Consider the following 20,529-nt stretch of genomic DNA (forward strand, 5'->3'; position numbering starts at 1 on the left):
GTAGGTTCTCCTCCTCTGAGAACCAGGACCTCACCTCCTACTGAGTGGGCCTCAGGCCTGCTTAGAAAGCTACCAATAAGAGAAGGTTAACTGACCCTGGCTCTATGGAGAAAACTACACACGCTGCTGGCACTAAGCACTAATGGGAGCAGTGACTTTTATTTGTAAGCCACTTTTTTTTTTTATTTATTTGCTTGTCAAAACAGGGTTTCTCTGTGTAGCCCTGGCTGTCCTAGGACTCGTGCTGTAGAACAGGCTGGCCTTGAATTCACAGAGGCACACCTGCCTCTGCCTCCCCAGTGCTGGGGTTAAAGGTGTGCGCCACCACCTAGCATAAGCCATCATTTTTTAATAGTGTAAAAAGTTAACACGCACATATACATGCCCCAAAGACAGAAAAAACAAGCCATATTCACTTAGTAAGATTTTGTTTAAATGACTAAATAACACATTACCTTTTCGGCTGGTACCAAATCAAAATTGTCACTAAATTCTCCTAAAACCAAGTCAGCAAATTCATCATCCAAATCCGCAACCTGTAAAGAAAGATAAACTTGCATAACTTGTATTTAGTGTCGTCCTTAGCTAGCAACTTTACAAGCATGCACCAGAGAGATCGCTCAGGGCAGCAGGATAACCTGCCGTGCACAGGTCAAACAACTCGTTACACCTTTTGAAAACACAATTTGGTTTTTGTTTCATTTGTTTTTGCTTTCCAAAGAAAAGGAAAGTGGTTATTGAGAAAGCACTGTGAATCTCCTGAAGTCACAGAGAGCCAAAGGTGGATGTAATCGCATTATCTGCTCAAATGCCTAATGCACAACGGATGATGTTCGTAACAAGGACTGGCAGTTTGAGGTAAGCCAGGGGACTTTTTGTCCATAACATGTGTCGACCTGTTACGAATGCATAATCATCATTAGATTTCACATGATTCCCAACTGAAAGATCTAATCTGATTACCACAGTGACTGAAGTAAGACATTTCACTCGCTGGTTGTTGGCATCACCTCAACAACACAAATGCAGTTACCTAGTTTGTGCTTCTCATACAATCTGCCAACAGAAACAGGTATTTCAGCTGACAGCAAGCTAATAAAACAAGCTGGGCACAGTGGCACACACCTGCAAACCCAGCACTGGGGAGACTGAGGCAGGAGGACTGAGAGTTTCAGGACAGTACGGGCTAGAAAGCGAGACACTCATAAAAAACAAAAAACAAATCATAATCCTAAAACAGTTTTAATTGTGGATGGCAGTGCAAAGGAGGAAAAACATTCACGCTCGACAAGAAAAACCAACTGTAAGTGTAGTGGACACGGCAGAGACAAGGCTAACTGGCCTGGAAAGCAGCAAGTTGAACGTGAGGTTAAGGCCGGTTTCTGCAACTGGACCCCTAGAGATGTCCTCCCACTACCAGCCTGTGTAGACTTTAGCCACATTTCATCACTGCTCCGTTTGGTAACGCACAGGAAAGCTACACCAACCCAACTTTCTCAGAGACCCTGATGAAAGGACAAAGGAAACTGTAGTTCTGTGTCCTTGTCCTGGAGTGGACTTGGCAAGGCCAGCCTGATGCTAGAGCCAGTGCCTCAGGAGTCAAGGTTGCAGCTTCTGGGGACCTGACTCTTCCCCCAGTCCTAAGGCAGCTGTGTCTGAGGTACCCTGTGCTCTCTTTGCCAACATCATCTGACTTAGTTCTCTGCTGACAATGCCCATATTTCACCCTGCAAGCAGTATATAAAATGCTGTACTTCTTAGTAAACTTGTGTAGCATAAGACAAAATTTGTGCCGGCCTCTCAAGCCCAGTTTTTATCTTCTCTGTTTCTCAAGCCGTGGCACCACCCATCAGAACCCTGCCACTGAAGAACAACCTGCTGGTCCAGGTCACTTTCCTCTTAGGGCTGTAGTGAGGATCTATCCATACTTTTTAATCATACTTTCAGAACATGCAGTAAGTGGCCTACAGTATTAGCTACTATTATCCAAAGATGCCCTAAGACACAGAAAGCTGATTCTAGTTCACACTTATGGTCTCAGTTTAAGATAAATTTAACTGTGGTTCAAGTTTTACCATCATAGCTCTTTAAGGTAGTTTGCCATCATAATCATTTTTAGGCATAGCCTAGTAGTATTAACCTCATTTGTATTATTGTTATATTGTTATGCAATCTCCGAAGTGTTTCAATTTGTACACCCAAAGCCTACACAACTCCCCCCCCCCCCCCCCCCCGCCGAGCCTCTGGCAGCCACCATTCCACTTCTGTCTCTGGATTCCTCACAAAGTAGGCACGCAGCACTTGTAGCTCATGCACTTCACTGAGCACTGATGCACCTGATGGCAGAATTCCCCTCCCTTTCAGGGGAGAGTAACAGTCTACACTTTGTTGATCTACTCATCAGTTAATGTTAATCTGTTAACTGTTGAGGTGTTTCTGCATTTGTCTACTGAGAATAATGCTACTAGGAATGGGGGTGGTTTCAAGATACTGCTTTTAATTCTTTGGATGCACATACCCCAAAAGGAATGTCTGGAGAAGCCTCCATTTGGTGTTTCCCATATGGTTTCTTTCTTTATTAAGGATGTATTTATGTTTATGAGTACGAGTATTTTGTCTGCATGCATATATGTGCACCACATGTGTGCTTGGTGCTTGCACAGGTCAGAAGAAAGTGTCAGATACTTTGGAACTGGAGTTACAGTTGTTAGCCTCTGTGTCGGTGCTGGGACTCAGACCTGGGTCATCTGCAAAAACAAGTCCTCTTAACTACTGCCATCTATCCAGGCCTTCCTATATGGCTTTCTATTGTAACCCTGTCACTGTATTCCCACTGCAGTACTTGTGGGGGTTCTTTTTTGTTTGGTAGCTAATGCACTTGAGATGGTCTTATTCTCTAAACTGTCTCCACATTCATACATTCACATAAAGATAATTATATACACATATAATCGGTACCTGTTATTAGCCACTGATACCTCATTCTCTTTATGTACATCATACACTATCATGTCCTATAAAATCAATATGTGCAATTGTGTTTTGGCTACCCACCTAGATTATAAGATCCTTCTTTATGCCTACAACTGTTTAGTATTAAAATTGCACATACACACACACTCTCAAAAAGGAACGAATTATGTGTCCAATTCATGATCAATGACAATCTTGTTCCTGCTCTTTTTATGCTTTATTAATCTAGAAAAGCTGGTCTAGACCAGGCATGGTGCATATGTCTTTGAACCCCAGTACTTGGAAGGCTGAAGCAGGCAGATCTGTGAATTCACAACTGCCTGGCCTACAAGGCAAGTTCCAGGCCACTATAGACTAGATAAAAAAAAAAAAAAAAGAAGAAAGAAAGAAAGAAAGGAAGTAAAAAAGAAAGAAAGAAAGGAAGGAAGGAAGGAAGAAAGAAAGAAAAGAAAAGAGGAGGAAGCAATGTAGCAAAGTGGGTAGCAATTTGAGCTGATCTGATACTGAGCTGAGTTCGGATCCCAGCTCCGCCCTTCATTTAAACACTGTAAGTGTCTGTCTCCAACTCCTCTGTAGGCAGATGAAACATGGATGTGAGACTAAGAGCACATACAGCACTTAACCCAGCAAACACCAGGCCCTCAACAGACACTATCTCAATACCAGTCATTGTTATGTTCATTATAAAGTCAATGAATACTGTAAGATATAAATGGCAAATAATTTCTCTAAGTATGTCGACCTATATAAGACAGACGTTAGAAAATGCTGCCAGCATCTCTCTGGGCTGAGCAGGTATGGTAGCACACACTTGCAACCCCACTCAAGAGTATGAGGCAGTAGAATGGAATGTTATAGGCAAGTTTGGGCAACACAGTCAAGACTGTCTTAAAAATCTTATCTTTACTTGGACCAAATCAATTGTGAAGTGAAAACTCAAAGACTCAAATGCTATACTGTAAGATTCAAGAAGTGTAGCATAGGCATTATCGATATAGTGTAAGTATTACAGCATTAACAACCTTGCTACATTCTATTAAAGTTTTGAGAGACCTGAGCTACATACTGAGTATAATTAAACTCATGACTTTAATTTTCTAAGGAATTTGATATCTGATAAAGTAGAAGATAGGCAGGTTCCTTGATGCAGAGATTCTTTTGCTGAGATTTCAGGAAAAGTTTCCACGTCCCAGAGGAGACAGAACACAGTGTGTGTCTTTTGTTTCTTGGAGACAGGTCACGGTAATTCCAGATTGGCCAGGAACTCACTATGTAACCTGGGTTGGCCTTGCACTCGCATCCATCCTTCTGCCTCAACCTCTGAAGTACTGGGACTACCATAATAACACATCAGAGCACCTCAAACACTGAAAATAAACTGTCACAAATGTACTTACAGTGACCAGTCGCCAAAATATAAAACAAGAAAATACAAATAATACCACTCCACTTATAAGGAGAGAATACAGAAACTAATGCTCAGATTATCATAATATGCTGGGGAATAGGGAGCACAGCTCAGAGACAAAGCACATGCTTAGCATCTATCTACCAAGTCAAAGGTTCAACTCTGAGTGCACACACAATAGAACCATAGATGATAGAGATGACTGAGCAGTTAAGAGTACTTGTTGCTCTTGCAGAGGACAAGTTCATATATCAGCACCCACATGGCTGTCAACAATCATCTGTAATTCCAGAGGATCCCAATGCCCTCTTTTGCCCTCCCTGGGCCATATGTACATGGTAAACACAAATACATGCAAGAAAAACACTCATACCCATAAAAATAAATGAACAAATAACCCTTAAAAGGATGTTCCCGTAAAGAGAAAGCAGGCGGCTATTTTACTTGCTTATGGTGCAGACACATCAGCATCCATCTTCATTCACTGCATTTTACATAGTACATTTGTAATTTTATATAAAGTTTCACAATAAATATGTCAAAAACCTACTGAACACTTACAGAATTTTAAAATAAAGTATTTACTTGTTCAATTAAGGAGTTCCTTGCTTCAATAGTCTCCTTCAGCAATTCCGGATCACTTGCTTCCAAGAGGGGTTTTCTCTCAAAGTCTTTTCCATCACCAGAGTTAGAATTCCAGAGAAGTTTTTCTTTGTTTACTACATCCACCACTCCTTGGAAAGTTCTGGCTTCACCAATCGGCAGCTGTAAGTCAGGGCGTGCTTCATATTGTTAACGATACAAATGCAGAACCCGCCGGTGACAAGACATCTTACCTGACCACAACCAAAACCTTCCGCTGCACACAGTTGGAGTTTGTTTCAAAGTGTGCATGCCACAATAAATTGACAGGGAAATACCAGAATGTTATGTCAATTAACCAATCACCTGTAGAATCAGAGGCTTTGCCTTTAACTTCTCCCTGATGCTTTCGACGGCATAGTTAAAACTGTTAAAAGCAAGACCATCCATTAGAAACAGTAAAAACTTCTGGGTTAAGGAATGTTTTCTAAAATAACACTTTAACCATAATGTTCACTATGTCAGTTTCCCACAGGGCAATATCTTAAATAAACATGGTAATAGCAATTGAATATTTACCATTATCTCAACATGGGGAAGTTTAAGGAACTATTTTTGCAAACTTGACATAGCCAAATAGTGATACTAAGATTAAAGTTACACACAAATTAATTGGAGTTAAAGATTTTATTTGAATTAAGTATTCTTTCTTCTGTATATAGCTATATACAGTATTGATTTTCTTCCAAGAGCCAGACTGACTAATGTTGTGTGTTTTAATCTTAGGTTTTAGTATCATATGCTACAATGCTTGTTTCTATGCTAACATAGGGTGGCTACCTACATATGCTAGTTATATATACATGCACATCACTCTGGCCCCAACATCTCTGAGAACTAGCCTAGAATCCAGACATTGCCCTCTTCATCACTACAGACACTTAAGTCAGCCAGTGAGTACCTCTATGGACTACAAGAGATTTCAAATAGGAAAGGTTCAAAGTCTAGCAAATGTTTCAGGTTGCTATGCCATTAGCAATCAAGGGCAGAGTAGCCAAAGAAGTGACATAACCACAAAGCACATGACTGTGTGTGGCCTTGGACACTCTCATCACTGACCGAGATGTCTTCCTACATTTCCTCCACAATCCTAAACATTTTTGATTCATTCTTGCTCACATTTCATCAACTCCTTTGTATATTTTTGATTCTCTATGTTGCCAGTAAAATGTATCCATGCTGGCTTGCCACTCTAGATAAGCCTTAAGCCTTGATGTATGGGCACTACATCTCAGCATCAACATCTTCTGCTTTCTATACAGGACGTGCTCCTTCCCAGTTCCATTTTGTTGAGCCTAATACCCACTAACTAAGGAAAATCAGAAGACATAGAAAGACCCCATTCTCTGAGTTAACTACAAGAAACAAACCTGCTCTCTAACTCTAGCAATCAGGAGGTCACAGGAGCCTTCGGGAGCAAAGATGGTATGCTGTAGGGCTCCACAGACAATTCACACAAACAGCAAGTCTGCACTCCACCAGGACTCCACAGGATGTGCCACACAAATCTAAGCGGCTCACCACTTAGCAGATCTCAATCTCAACTACAATGAGCTGTTTGAAATTATTTTAAATTGGTCTTTAAGATTTTATAAAATAAACTTTATAATTACATTCTCTCTCTCTCGCTCTCTCTCTCTCTATATATATATATGTAGTACATAATTATACTTTGAAATTGCTGTTTCTAAACTTACGCTGTAAGCCGTGACTTGTGCTTTGTCACCCTAACGGCCTAGAAGCACTCTTCACATACCTTGCTCCAGTTTTATCCATCTTGTTTAAAAAACAGATCCGGGGTATCTCATGTTTGTCAGCTTGCTTCCACACGGTGAGAGTCTGGGCCTAAAGCAAAAATTAGAGAAAACGCCTGTGGTTGTTGTGAGACACGGGGTGAACAGATCCACGAATCTGTGTGATGTGGAACTGGGCCTGATGACGGCAGAGAATCAGAACCCACAGTGCATTTCCAGGGGCCTCCTCACTCCCAGAGAACACAACAGGGAATAGATGAAGCGACTGGAAGATTCAAGCGGCTTAGGTGAACTAGGTTCCCACACAAAGTGATTTAAAATGCGGGAGACACCTAGAGCTCTCAAAAGAGAACTTAACTGCAACCAGGTCTACTTCTTGTTTCACTTTATTTTTCCCAGTATGAAATAATGAAGTAATTTGTTTTGATTATTATTTTTAAAATCAGGTCTCATAAAGCCTAGGCTGGCCTGGAACTAATTACACAGCAAGGCTGATCCTGAACTTCTGATCCTCCTACATCCATCTCCCAAGCACTGCGATGACAGGCAGGCGCTACCACATCTCCTAATGTCAGTTTTTGAGAGGTAAAAAGGATTTTGTCTTAAGGAATAAGAAAGAATAAAACCACTATCATTATAAAAATCACATATTTCAATGGAATATTCGAATGTTCATGTGAACCAATAGGGTAGTGTGACGGACAGACTAGTATCAATATTTATAAGTAATTCATATATTCTTTTTGTTTAATTGATTTCATTTCTGCACACACTCAATTTATAAATATAGTCTGACTCTATTAAAACACCTGTATCTCAAAGAGTCATAAGGCCTGAGAAACATGAAAAGCCCAATGCTCAGTTTTTTATTTGCTTAGGTAAAATTTTATATGACAAAATCCACAGACTAAGCATATAGATGGAGTTTTGATAAGAAACAGACCTTGTAAGTACTAATCAAATCAATACATAGAACATGCTGTCACTCCAGGGAATTTTCTCATGCCTCTCCAGCCCTCTGTAAGAAACCAGGTCTGACACATTGCCATGGGTTCAAGTTTCATATAACTAGTATAGCTTCTGATTTGTCCACCTTGATGCAGACAGATCAGCTTCTCTATCCGTCAGTGGTAGCTGCCAGCTTATGGCTGCTGTTGAGTCTAGCCACCACAAACATTCTGAACAAATCTCTGACGAATGTTTTCACTCCCTTGGAAAATGAAACGCAATTATTGGTTTATTTGTTTTGTTTGGTTTGGTTTTTAATTTTTCGAGACAGGGTTTCTCTGTGTAGCCCTGGTTGTCCTGGAACTTGCTCTGTAGACCAGGCTGGCCTCAAACTCACAGGTATCCACCTGCCTCTGCCTCGTGCGTGCTGGGATTAAAGGTATGTGCTACCACTGTCCAGCTGAATTAAGGGTTTCAGCACAGGTGTATCTGTAACTTTATAAGAAACAGCCTTCTAGAGTCACCGCATTGTTTTACTGTCCTGTCAGCAGCGTGAGCTCCAGCGGAACCATCAGTATTAGCCTTGCTCTTCTGAATCAGTCACTCTTCAGGACACAAAATGGTATCTTATGTTGGTGCCTCCTTCTCAAAAGCCCTGCACATGGACCAAGTACACAGCTGGATATGGCTGGGTCACAACAGTAAGGAGGAGATATGGAGACAGTTGCATTTGTTTCCAAATAATGATTTTCTCCTAAATAACCAATTATAATGATCACATTTAGAAAATTTCAAGCTCAACATATATTTTCACGTAGTATATAATTCAAATTTCTGTTTACCTCAATGATGTCTTCTAATTCATTTTAAATTTAGGATCCAACCAAGGATTTAAAATACATTCAGTTGTTATGATTATTTAAATTTTTTAATCTAGACTAGTTCTTCATGATTCCCTTTTATCATTTATGATGCTTATATTAAAAGTTATTATTTTTAAATTTCTGGAAACTTGCAAGCAGTTCTCCCTGCCACATCTTTTCACTTAGCTCTCACTAATCACTGTCTCATGATAAGACATGGGACGTTTTGGGAGGACTACACACTGTTGGATCTTTCTCCAAGGATCACACTGCATCAATTTTGTCCCATTTTTAAGATACTGATTGTTATAACTTAATTAAAATAATTTACGGGCAGAAGAACTTAAATGGATTATGTATTCAACAAGGCCAGTTTTTAAGAGCACACTCCCCTGTAAAGATAGCACAAACAAGGTGGTGCCAAACACCTTTAATACCAGTCCTGGGGAGGCAGAGGCAGGTGGATCTCTGTGAGTTTGAGCCCAGCTTCATCTACACAGCAAGTTCCATACCAGTCATGATACATGAGACCCCGTTTGAAACAAAGCAAAGCAAAACAAAACAAAAATAAAAACAGCATAATTCATCTTACTAGCAATAAGCTCTATTAAAATATCCATTTTCAGAATTGACTCAAAGACTTTAATGCATACCTGTGTGTAGGGGGAGAGGGTAGGAATGCTGCACTTGAACTCAGGCACCCATACAAGCCAGGCAAAATACTCCAGAAATGAGTTACAGCCCCTCCTAAGAATCTTTATAGTAACTGAGGAGATGATGATTCCTGTGACGGCACGGCTAGCAGTGCCGGCTCCCCTCTTTTAAGAGTCGCCTCTGTGGGTCCTGAGTTCAGTTCCCAGCAACACATGGTGGCTCACAGCCATCTGTAATGAGATCTGGTGCCCTCTTCTGGCCTGCAGGCATACATGCAGACAGAACACTCTATACATAATAAATAAATAGATTTTTTAAAAAAGAAACTCTTCTATAGCAGTCTGTGATGTAGTGTCTCCCTTGGGAGGAAAAGGTAGGTTTGCTGACTGCCCTAGAGAATACAGTGTCAGCCCTCCACAGCAACATGGAGGAATGTTAACTGCACACCGTAAAATACTTCCATTCCTCTTACCCTGTCACAGGACCAGCTGGTCCAGCTCCTTTCACGCCACTCTCTAGACTAGGACTTGGGGATCGATGACTCAGGTAGTAGTAACTACATATAGACTAATAAAATCAACAGAATCTCAGGCTCCTCATAGTTTTCAATATCAACCATCATATTTTCTAAAAAACAAACAAACCTTTTCTTTCCATTGTAAAAAATCTGAGATTACATTTTATTATTAAATTCCAACTTCCTTTAACCACAACCTGATTTACATGGATTTACCAAATAGAGGGATATAATTAACTAATTCTGATACATCCTACATTTTAAAGAAATCGCACTGCTGTCCTGTCTTCACTTTGTCACTATTTTACCTCTACACCCGCGGAGGCATCAAACACGGCCACTGCACCATCCAACACTCTCAAGCAGCGTTCAACCTCCAAGGTAAAGTCCACGTGACCTAAGATAAGAATAATAAGTACTGAAAATCTTCAACACAGAACATCACATGGGTCAGCAACATCCCTCGTGCCCACAAAGATGGTGAACACGATCATAGTGAACAAATATGGTGGTGCGGGCAGTTGCCTCCCCACACCCACAGGCTCTGAATCTGGAGATGAGAAGATTTAGAAAAAAAAGGTGTCTATTCTAAACATGGAGAGACTGTTTCTCATGTCACTGTTCTTTAAATAATATCGAATAACAACTATTTACATAGCAGTCACTTATATTTGATGCTGTAGGCATACAAGAGGATGTATATGGTTTATGGAAATATTACACCATTCTACAAGTGATTTAAGCATCTAAAAGTTTTAGCTCTACAAGGAATCCTAACATCAATCCTCATGTACAGTGAGAGACAAGTATACACACAGAATATTATACAGCCTTAAAGGGACAGAATTCATGCTACACAAAGACTTAACACTAATTGAAGTAAACCAATCACAAAAGGATAGATACAGTGTGACTCCACCTATAGCTGTCTAGAGCAGTCATGTGACCAGGGGCAGAAAGCAGAACGGTGAGGAGAGGGGCAAGAAAAGCAGTTGTTTACTAAGTACAGAGTTTCAGCTCTAGAAGATGAAATGCTATGAGATCTGTTTCAGTGACTTAAATATGATAAATATGATGAGCTGTACACTTAAAAATGGCTAAGAAATTTAATGTTTTCACCATGATTTAAAAAACAAAACCAAAAAACAAAGAAACAGTTTGAGCGACACGGAGTCTCTGCATGGTGAGCCTGCACCATACCTGGTGTGTCAATCAAATTGACTCTGTACCCTTTCCAGTCAAATGTCACAGCTGCTGACTGGATGGTAATGCCTCTTTCTCGCTCTTGAGCCATGAAATCCGTCACCGTGTCTCCATCATCGACATCTAATCGAGAAAAACAGACCACGGTTTAGTTCAAAACAAGGGCATCTTACTTGTTCTCAATAACTTACGGGACTGGGATAGCGTAATCTACTCTGAGAATAAAAGCTCCCCAAAATATTCAGTGTAATACCTAGAGCCCTTTATTTTCTCTATATAAAATCCTCATAAAGAGAAAAGGCCTTTTCAGAATGATTTCATGGAAGTTTCTTTAAAAAAAAAAATTCTATCAACCACACACTCATTCCCTTGAATTCTAGCTTGATGTTTCTTTTTTAAAAAAATATTTATTTATTTATTTATTATATTATGTGTACAGCATTCCTTCCATGTGTGCCCACAAGCCAGAAGGGGGCGCCAGGACTCATTATAGATGGCTGTGAGCCACCATGTGGTTGCTGGGAATTGAACTCAGGACCTCTGGAAGAGCAGTCAGTGTTCTTAACCACTGAGCCATCTCTCCAGTCGTAGCTTGATGTTTCTTATTCACTCTGTGTCCCACACTCCTGGCTAGGGGATAGAGCAGATCAAAGTCCACCAATTAAACTCCCTCCTAACTATATTCCTATTCCTACATCCTGATTATCTGGTCTACACAGTAAAGCTAATATACCAGAATTACCCTTACCCAGGTGTCACAAGAACAAAATGAGGCAGGATTTGAGACCTAGTGCAGCTCAATAATGCCCTGGAGCAGCCACATTGTGTGAGGACTAGAAACATTCTTCCCAGGTCAAGTTACCCTTTACGAGGGCTCTCACTGCTCAGTGTTCCAGAGCAAGGATTTGTCTGCAAATAAGGCCTGAGGAAAAGTTCTCAGTATAAACCCAGGAGTAAACTTAATCCTGAGAGTTCATTCAGATGAATTACAACTTTTATTCTGATTAAATTGACAGGCAATAATACATGAAAGTTATTTTTACCATTCAAAATTCATGAATGTAAGATATCACACCATTATACTACAACTTACATTAACAGAAGACCCCTTAAAATGGCATCTAGCTTCCCTTTATATACATACACACAATTTAAACATCAACATTAAGAAAAATAAAGAAATGTATTGGTAAGAAGTCTAGCCAGGCTGCGTAGCCCTGATTGGCCTGGAATTCACTATGTAGTACAGGCTAGTTCCGAACTCACAGAGACGTGCCTGCCTCTGCTTCCCTAGTGTAGGGATTAAAAATGTGTACCACCACATCTGGCTCATGCTATTATGTGTTGGATCTGGCCCGACTGGTCCGTACATTCCCGAGAAGTGGAGTGTGGACTGAGAGAAGAAATAGACAAGAGACAGTAGAGTCAGGAGGGTGTCCAGTGAATACTGGAGCAAAAAGTCAAGTTTATTTCTCACCGTCCTATAGCCAATCAAAAGGGGAGGGCACAAACAAGACTTCCATGATACAAAGAACAAGTATAGTTACCTCCTGACATCTCAAAACACCCAGTGACCACGCCCTAAGCCAAACATCCTGTTCTCTGGCTTTTGAGGAGCAAAGCGTCCAGTAGCTACACCTTTGGTCAAACATCCTGTCCTTCATCCTTGAGGAGCAAGAACAGGTTTGAACTCTCTGACCTCTAGTCAAGAGGGAGTGGAATCAAAACTGTGGCCCCCACAGTAATGACTATTATTCTAATCAACAAAGCAAACCCTGGTCAGCAGAGCTGTGTAATTTAGTTTCTAGGCCTACAGAAATCTAAAATCAGTTCTTGATGCTTCAAATTTTGAAGTATTTCCAATTTCTTTTTTTTTCTTTTTTTTTATTGAGAAAAGGAAAAAAAAAGTTTCCCCTCCTCCCAGCCTCCCAGTATTTCCAATTTCTGGTTTTAGATTTTCCAGAATAGAAATTCCCAATTAGTGAAGTTCATGTAAACATTCTTAACTAAAAATTATAACTGAAATATTTCTGATATCTCAATCATATGGATAAAAGATACTTAAACTATATTGACTGTAAATACACTTGAAACAGGTTAAAACTTCCTATAATTTTAAACAACTGAAACTTAGAAACTCTATAGTCACTTCAGGTACCCTAACTGGGGGCATGAGGGAAGGGTTACCGTCAGACTTATGAAGCAAGAGAAGCCTGACGGTGCGTCACACCCTGCCATCGGTCAGATCCTCATTCACATAAGTAGTGGAAACCTAGGTAGCCCTGTGTTTAAGAATCTACCACTGCAGCACCTGCGCTAAGGGGCGGTACACGAGCTGGGAACTAAGCAGAAGACTTAAAAACACACGCACACAGACAGACAGAGACACGGGGACACAGGTCATCCTTGGTCAAGAATGCCCACTTTATTGTGCTCAGGGGCAGCTCATATAGGGCTCTGGCCACGCCCTAGCTCCTGGGATCTTTCAGCTGCAGACTCATCAGAACCCACTCCCCTCCATCAGGGTCTCGTGCTCAGAGCAGCTGCAGGCTGCTCAAAGCAGAGGAAAACAAGTTGTTTACAAGAAATTCAGGGTCTTGTGGTCTGCAGTCCCCAACATACCATCACGAAGACTCTAATCTAAATGTTCTTTTCCTCTATTAAGCATCTAGTCTCTTATGTTTCCAAGTGTCTAGGAAAATGGCTCCCAAGAGAAACATATAAACTAGACCTCCTGAACCCACCATGGGACTCAGCCAGCACTTAGAACCAGTAACCCCTGATCTACGCTCATGCAAGTTCACCCTTTTAAATTCAGGGACACACACTCTCTCACACACATTCAGACACTCACACAGATCTACTCACGCATACAGACATGAAAATGAAAAATGGACCAGTTGGGAAGAAGGGGGTCAGCAGGAGAGTGTGGGGAACAACAGAAGGTAATGATGGTTGAAAATACATTATATGTACATACAAAATTGTCAAAAATAAATAAATAAAGAATGCACAGAAAAATTGGTGCAAATAAAAGCAAAAAGCTGCTCTGGGGAATAAGTGCAGGCCAACTGAGAATTAACTACAATCTGCAAAAGCTACAATTGAGCAGTAAACTGCATACCTCAGAAAACACAACTAAGCTATGGAGTAACAAAATCATCTCCTTTTCCATAGAGAATTTGACCTTAACTTTCCAGATTTTTTTCTTCTAAATAAATCAGGCAATAGAAGTATGTCAACTATGTGGCTAGTATGTCAACAATAGAATTATTTCAACACACACACACACCAAAATAAAATCTACCTCCTTAAAGAATTACAGTTTGGAATTACACACCTTGGGCTTCCCTGAGTAGGGTATGGAATGTCCCTTATATGAACCCTGGAAAGTAACTGCTTTCTCCACTAGGGTGCTCTTGCAAAAAGAAACATCTAACACTAAATGTGGTTCTGTCCTACAAACCTCCAGTAGGCCAATGCCAAGTGAGGCCCATGACAGCCTTGGGGGTGCTCAATGCTTAGCTAAATCTCAGAAGACCCTCTTCTGGTGGTGTTGCCAGCTACCTTATCTTAATGTTGTCATTTTAGACATCAGAGATTCCATGCCATACTCTAGTTGACTTCTTTTGCTAGTGGGGGTTGGGGAGAGGAGGAATCCATTCTAACCTCCCAATGATCTTGTGTATCCAGAATAGTACAGAATTCGTTCTGTGGTAGTAGTTTTGCCTGCATCAATATGAGCCATAATTCCAATATTACGGATTCTGTTTAAAAGGGGAAAAAAGTCATGCATTATGAGGCACATATTACAATCAAAATATCTATGCTGTGAGAATCTACAGGTGATTAGTATTCCTATAGTACATGTAATTATGTACAAAGACAAATGCAAAGCATATTGGGTTTTATTTTCAGCATATACTAAGTATACGTAGTGATAGACTATACTCTGACGTTCTCATATACTAAGTATACGTAGTGATAGATTATACTATGACGTTCTCATATACTAAGTATACGTAGTGATAGACTATATTATGACGTTCTCATATACTAAGTATACGTAGTGATAGACTATACTCTGACGTTCTCATATACTAAGTATACGTAGTGATAGACTATACTCTGACGTTCTCATATACTAAGTATACGTAGTGATAGACTATACTCTGACGTTCTCATAAACTAAGTATACGTAGTGATAGACTATACTCTGACGTTCTCATATACTAAGTATACGTAGTGATAGACTATACTCTGACGTTCTCATATACTAAGTATACGTAGTGATAGACTATACTCTGACGTTCTCATATACTAAGTATACGTAGTGATAGACTATACTCTGACGTTCTCATATACTAAGTATACGTAGCGATAGACTATACTATGACGTTCTCATATACTAAGTATACGTAGCGATAGACTATACTATGACGTTCTCATATACTAAGTATACGTAGTGATAGATTATACTACGACGTTCTCATATACTAAGTATACGTAGCGATAGACTATACTCTGACGTTCTCATATACTAAGTATACATAGTGATAGACTATACTATGACATTTTCATACATGCATGTAATGTACTTTGTACATATACTAAGTATACACAGTAATAGACTACACCATGACATTCTCATATATGTATATTAAGTATACATAATAATAGACTAAACTGTGACATTCTCATATACGCATGTGATGTACTTTGGTCGTATTCACCCCACACCACCCTCTCTTGTACCCACCCATTCCTGTCGATGTATCCTACCACATTATCAGACAAGAGAGCTAAGTAAAAAAGGGCTAACTACAATATAAGACTTGCTTATATTCATTTGTTACATTAAAAAAATCTTAATACTTAACTGAGAAAAAGTATCTTTTGAGATACATGCTAACATTTACAATAGAAATTGCATACATCACTAGGAAAGCCTGCCGATGAAGACTTGTCAACTTGTCAACAGCACACTGGGAACCAGTGTAACGACAGTACTTACTTCGCCACGGGAGGGCTAATGATGGAGTGAAGGGATTTGACATCATTTCCTATTACACCTAACAGGAAGAGAATTGAAATTAAACTACTAGATTAGTAAAAATTTTTCTTTAATTTATAAATGAAAACATACAAAATAATTTAAAACAAATACAACATTCCAAATCAAGCTAAATAAAATGCAGTTATTTAAGATTTATTTTCTACCAACGTAGGAAAGTTATAATTGATAGTAGAAATATCAATTATATAACAATTTCTTTTTTCAGTCCACACCTATGAACATCAATCTCTAAATTAAACCCTTAAAAACTACAGATCTATTTCAGCCAGTTACTTATTACACCTCTATTTACAGAACTGTAGAACCAGTGTTCATAACAATAACATAGAAGGTAACAGAGGTCCTATATAAAAGGGAAAGGTAAATGTGCAGGCATGGAAGCCTGCATTTCCAAGTCTTGAAGCATTCTGAGTAACCAAGTGATTGTGAGCTGCCATGCAGGTTAGATCCTCCCTTCCCTCAGCTACGCCAGGCCCTGGGCCTTTATAGGCAGATGCCTGTGTGCAATCAGTCAGTAGCAGCTGAAAGATACGAATTCTAAATAGCTAAGTAGTGTTTCTTTTTTATTTTACTTATTTAGTATTTTCTTTGCTTGGCTTGTTTTTGAGGCAGTGTCTCACTCTGAAGTCCTGGTTAGCCTGCTATGTAGATCAGGTTGGCCTCAAACTCACCGAAATCCTCCTGCCTCTGAATTCTGGGGTTAAAGGTGTGCACCACTGCACCCAGCTTTTATTTAAGGTTTTGAGGCAGAGGCTTATATGTAATGTAGTCCTGCTGAGAGTTAAGACTCTGGGGCCTTCTGCCTCAGCCTTGCTAATACTAGAATTTTAATGTGAGAGCCTCCCCCCGACATCTACTCAGTATTTGTTACAGAAAAATGTTCACAAAGATCACTTCACGTGAGCCTAAGTTTCAGTAATTATACTGAAGCTACAGCAATTTTACTTGTGAATTTAATTTCTATTTTCATGCTCTTTAAACAAAGTCTTCTAAATTTCTAAAATAAAAACTTTTAGATTTTCAAAAGTCCATTGGGCAATCTAAAGACCCAAAGACAAAGTACATGCCACAGTTAAACCAGTAGGGGCGAAACACCAAAGCCTGGCAATGCATCCTCGCAGACCAGCAGCCAGGCAGTACTATGGCCCTCCATCACTGCACACGATGAACATGCTAATTAGAACAGCAGAAAAATTAAGCTATTTCCATCCAGGACTGTATGCTTGCTCCCTCAAACACAGGAAGGCATGAGCAATGAGGTGCTCAGCTCCCGGGTATTCCGGGTCCTACTAGTCAGGCCTCCATTTAAACTATTCCAGATAAATATGTACCCAACTTCTTCTAAAACTCCTCAAAATAAATTATTTTATTAAAATATCTCGACATAAAGCATGTTATCGTAAAACTCAGCAATGAACCACAGAGTATCTCCCAGGAGGGTACTCCACCAGCAGACTCACTCACTAAGTGAGCAGCCAGCTACCAAACTCGCCCCTCCCTTGGTTCAGCTCATCAGAGGACCACCCGGCAGAGGGGGAGCGATGACTCCACGAAGATCAATCTCCCTTACGTCTACCAAAACACTCTCACCTAATAATCTCAAGGAAATAGCCAAAAGCTAAAATAGGTTGGAAACCTCTAAAAAGCAAGGTTACGAAACAGAAAGTGAGAGACGGCGCACAAGAGAAGAAAACGAGCATTTCCAGTAGCGCTAACATCTGTACCTGCTGGGGAGCTGTAGTTTCTTCGAAGAGGCACCCGAGTCTTTGATCTTTTTAAAATTGCCTTTATTTTACAGTAGCACATGGTCTAGGAGGGAGAAAAAGAAATTGATAGTAATTTTATTTGATCATTTACAACAAACATGGAATCCAGGAAACACATCTTCTTGTGGGTGCAGTGCCACATCCTGTCATCCCAGCAATCAGGAGGCTGAGGGGAGACCCTGAGCTTGAGGGCAGCGTCCACCACGTAACAACAATCTCTCTATATCCTTGTCCAAGAGAAAGATATATAATGCAGAATACCACTCGAGTAATTTTAAACTAGCAAAAGAAATGGGCAGCCTCAGGACACGGCATGCAGGGTCTGGGTTTCACCAAGGCTCCCTGCTAGATCACTGCTGGAGGAGGAGCAGCCCCGACAAGCACAGTCTCAGTAGGTGAGTGGCAGAGGGCATAGTACTGCTTGACGATTCATATTTGTAATACATAATGAAAATGTGAGTTTTCAAAATAACACATGGAGCTCTACTGTTAGGATAAAGCTTACAGGAAGACACTGCTCATGAAACATGAGGCAGGTGTCAACAATACCTCAGAAATTGGTTTCCAACAGCTCTGCAGAATTTTACCTTAACTATTTAACAATAATGTCGTATCTTGATATGATGTGACAGAACTTTACTTCACAGATGTTTCAACTTACAGATATTTGAATTACATGCACGGCACATTCCTAGTTAGCAGTGTAAGGGTGAGCATTCAGTACTGCCATTCTTGGAAGAGACAGAGAACATCAGCCTTCCTCTTTTTTACCTCATGAGAATGGCATTCTGTCTGCTGCTCGCTCTTTTTACTGCTAAGGAAATTTTTAAATTGCATTTCCAACTAAATTCAGGTAGTTTGACCAAGCTAAATTTAGAATAAGTAATACTAAGCCCTGGGAAAAAAAACAATTGGGCTACTAAAGTACAACCCTTTCGTAAGAAACACTTACATTAAGAGGTACACTGAATACTTTCCGATTATTCACTGCAAACATCCTCCAGCTGGTAAATATTGTGACCCTCTAATATCTTATCCTGAAAAAAGAAACAAACACAATTATAAAATAAATATACACATTAAATCAGTAAGGCATATATAAGAAATAGGATTGCATATTTTAAAAAAATAGAAATAACTCTGGCTACTAAAAACTCAATGCATCATTTAAAAAGTAAAACTTTGTACGAAATGAAATACACAGTTCTTAAGCTTAAATTGTCCATCTTTTAAAAAAGACACCTTAATTCTTAAATGAAGGTATAAAAAGCTGAGAGTTTGGTGGATATCTGTAATCCCAGCTCCAAGGAAGCAGAGGGAGGAGGGTTGCCAAATTTGAGGCCACCTGGGCTACATAGTAAGATCCTATCTCAAAGAGAAAAAAAAAAACAAAAAAAGACAAACAAAAATATAATTGGCCGGGCGGTGGTGGCGCACGCCTTTAATCCCAGCACTCGGGAGGCAGAGACAGGCGGATCTCTGTGAGTTCGAGGCCAGGCTGGTCTACAAGAGCTAGTTCCAGGACAGGAATCAAAAGCTACAGAGAAACCCTGTCTCGAAAATAAAAAAAAAAAAAAGAATGATATAATTGAAGCACAACTATTAAATTTTTAAAAATTAAAAAATAAAAATATATTTTAAACATACAGAATAAACTATGATAAATATTCTCATGCAAACTTGGTAGTTTCTCATTGGCAACAAAAATCTATCTACATATTCTAATTTTTAATCATAAATATATGAAAATAAAACAAAGACATAGCGAAGTCAGCCATCTTCGTGTGGTTGCAGAAGCAGAGCACCTTGGCTTGTACGCACTAACCCTGAGGGCGCCCCAGGTGGAGCACTTGCTAGTGTGCCCAGGGTCCTGGATTTGACCTAAACCCACATTTCCAAGTCTTCACAACACCAACGGTGTGACAGGAAGACAGAGGACCTAACACCCTAGCACCTGGGGAGACGATGAGAAATCAGTTATACAGGAAGTCATGCTCAGCTTGTCTTCCTGCTAAAATGTTCCCTATTAGCATTAGCTCTTAATATTACTTTATCAAGTAATATTTTAATAATTTCTTTTCCTCTTTATGCTGAATGGAAGATCTCAAGCTATCAATCTTATTTTCACTACAAAACTTATTTCAGGCACAAGTAATTTTAAAAGATTTAAAACTTATTTTTATTTCTGTGTCCCTGTGAATGCATGCCATGTATGTAAAGGTGCCTGCAATGACAGCTGGGAAAAGAACAGCAATTCCTAGATTCAGGTTAAAGTAATTTCTTGATCTAGAAGTTGATTAAAGAAGAAGCTGATTAAATAGGGCCTGAAAACCCACTGAGACATAAATCTGCAGTATATCAATTTTTTGGATGTATGTCCCACTTCAATAAAATCTTTAAAAAACAAAACAAAAGCTGAAAGGTGGTGGTGCATGCCTTTAATCTCAGCATCAGGAGGTAGAGGCAGGCAGTTCTCTGTGAGTTTGATGACAGCCTGGTCTACAGTGAGTTTCAGGACAGGCTACAAAACTACACGGAAAAACCCTGTCTCAAAAAACCAAAAAAACTAAAACCAAAAACAACTTGCTGGAGTCTCAGGTCTTCTTAGATAAACCACTAGAAATCTCTGCACTTTGATCTTTCATCTATGGCATCACAGAAACAGCATGAAAACTAACTCCACACATTCAGTAAGGACTATGTTTAGCACTGCTTTCTAGGTGG

At 39.8% G+C, this 20,529-nt stretch overlaps 1 protein-coding gene across 5 annotated transcripts in view; it reads right to left on the bottom strand.

Annotated features, from left to right (window-relative positions):
* Gfm2 (GTP dependent ribosome recycling factor mitochondrial 2) overlaps positions 1-20,529 on the bottom strand; it is a 39,838-nt gene that overhangs the window by 18,315 nt on the left and 994 nt on the right. For 2 of the 5 annotated variants that reach the window (XM_041663304.1, XM_041663305.1), the window contains exons 2-11: positions 18,758-18,842; positions 17,764-17,848; positions 15,977-16,034; positions 14,632-14,729; positions 10,960-11,085; positions 10,068-10,156; positions 6,780-6,868; positions 5,330-5,390; positions 4,967-5,146; positions 456-536 (exon numbers count right to left, since the gene is read on the bottom strand). In XM_041663304.1, coding sequence (XP_041519238.1) covers positions 456-536; positions 4,967-5,146; positions 5,330-5,390; positions 6,780-6,868; positions 10,068-10,156; positions 10,960-11,085; positions 14,632-14,729; positions 15,977-16,034; positions 17,764-17,848; positions 18,758-18,802 — 912 coding nt within the window. In that variant the 5' untranslated portion in view covers positions 18,803-18,842. Of the gene's footprint in view, positions 1-455; positions 537-4,966; positions 5,147-5,329; positions 5,391-6,779; positions 6,869-10,067; positions 10,157-10,959; positions 11,086-12,228; positions 12,356-14,529; positions 14,548-14,631; positions 14,730-15,976; positions 16,035-17,763; positions 17,849-18,757; positions 18,843-20,529 lie in introns of those variants that run through there. The other 3 variants (XM_041663306.1, XM_041663307.1, XM_041663308.1) reach the window with 3 other exon arrangements.

Source organism: Microtus oregoni, unplaced genomic scaffold (assembly GCF_018167655.1).
Source record: "Microtus oregoni isolate MIOR12 unplaced genomic scaffold, Mior012 000014F_ref0000157, whole genome shotgun sequence".
Taxonomy (NCBI): domain Eukaryota; kingdom Metazoa; phylum Chordata; class Mammalia; order Rodentia; family Cricetidae; genus Microtus; species Microtus oregoni.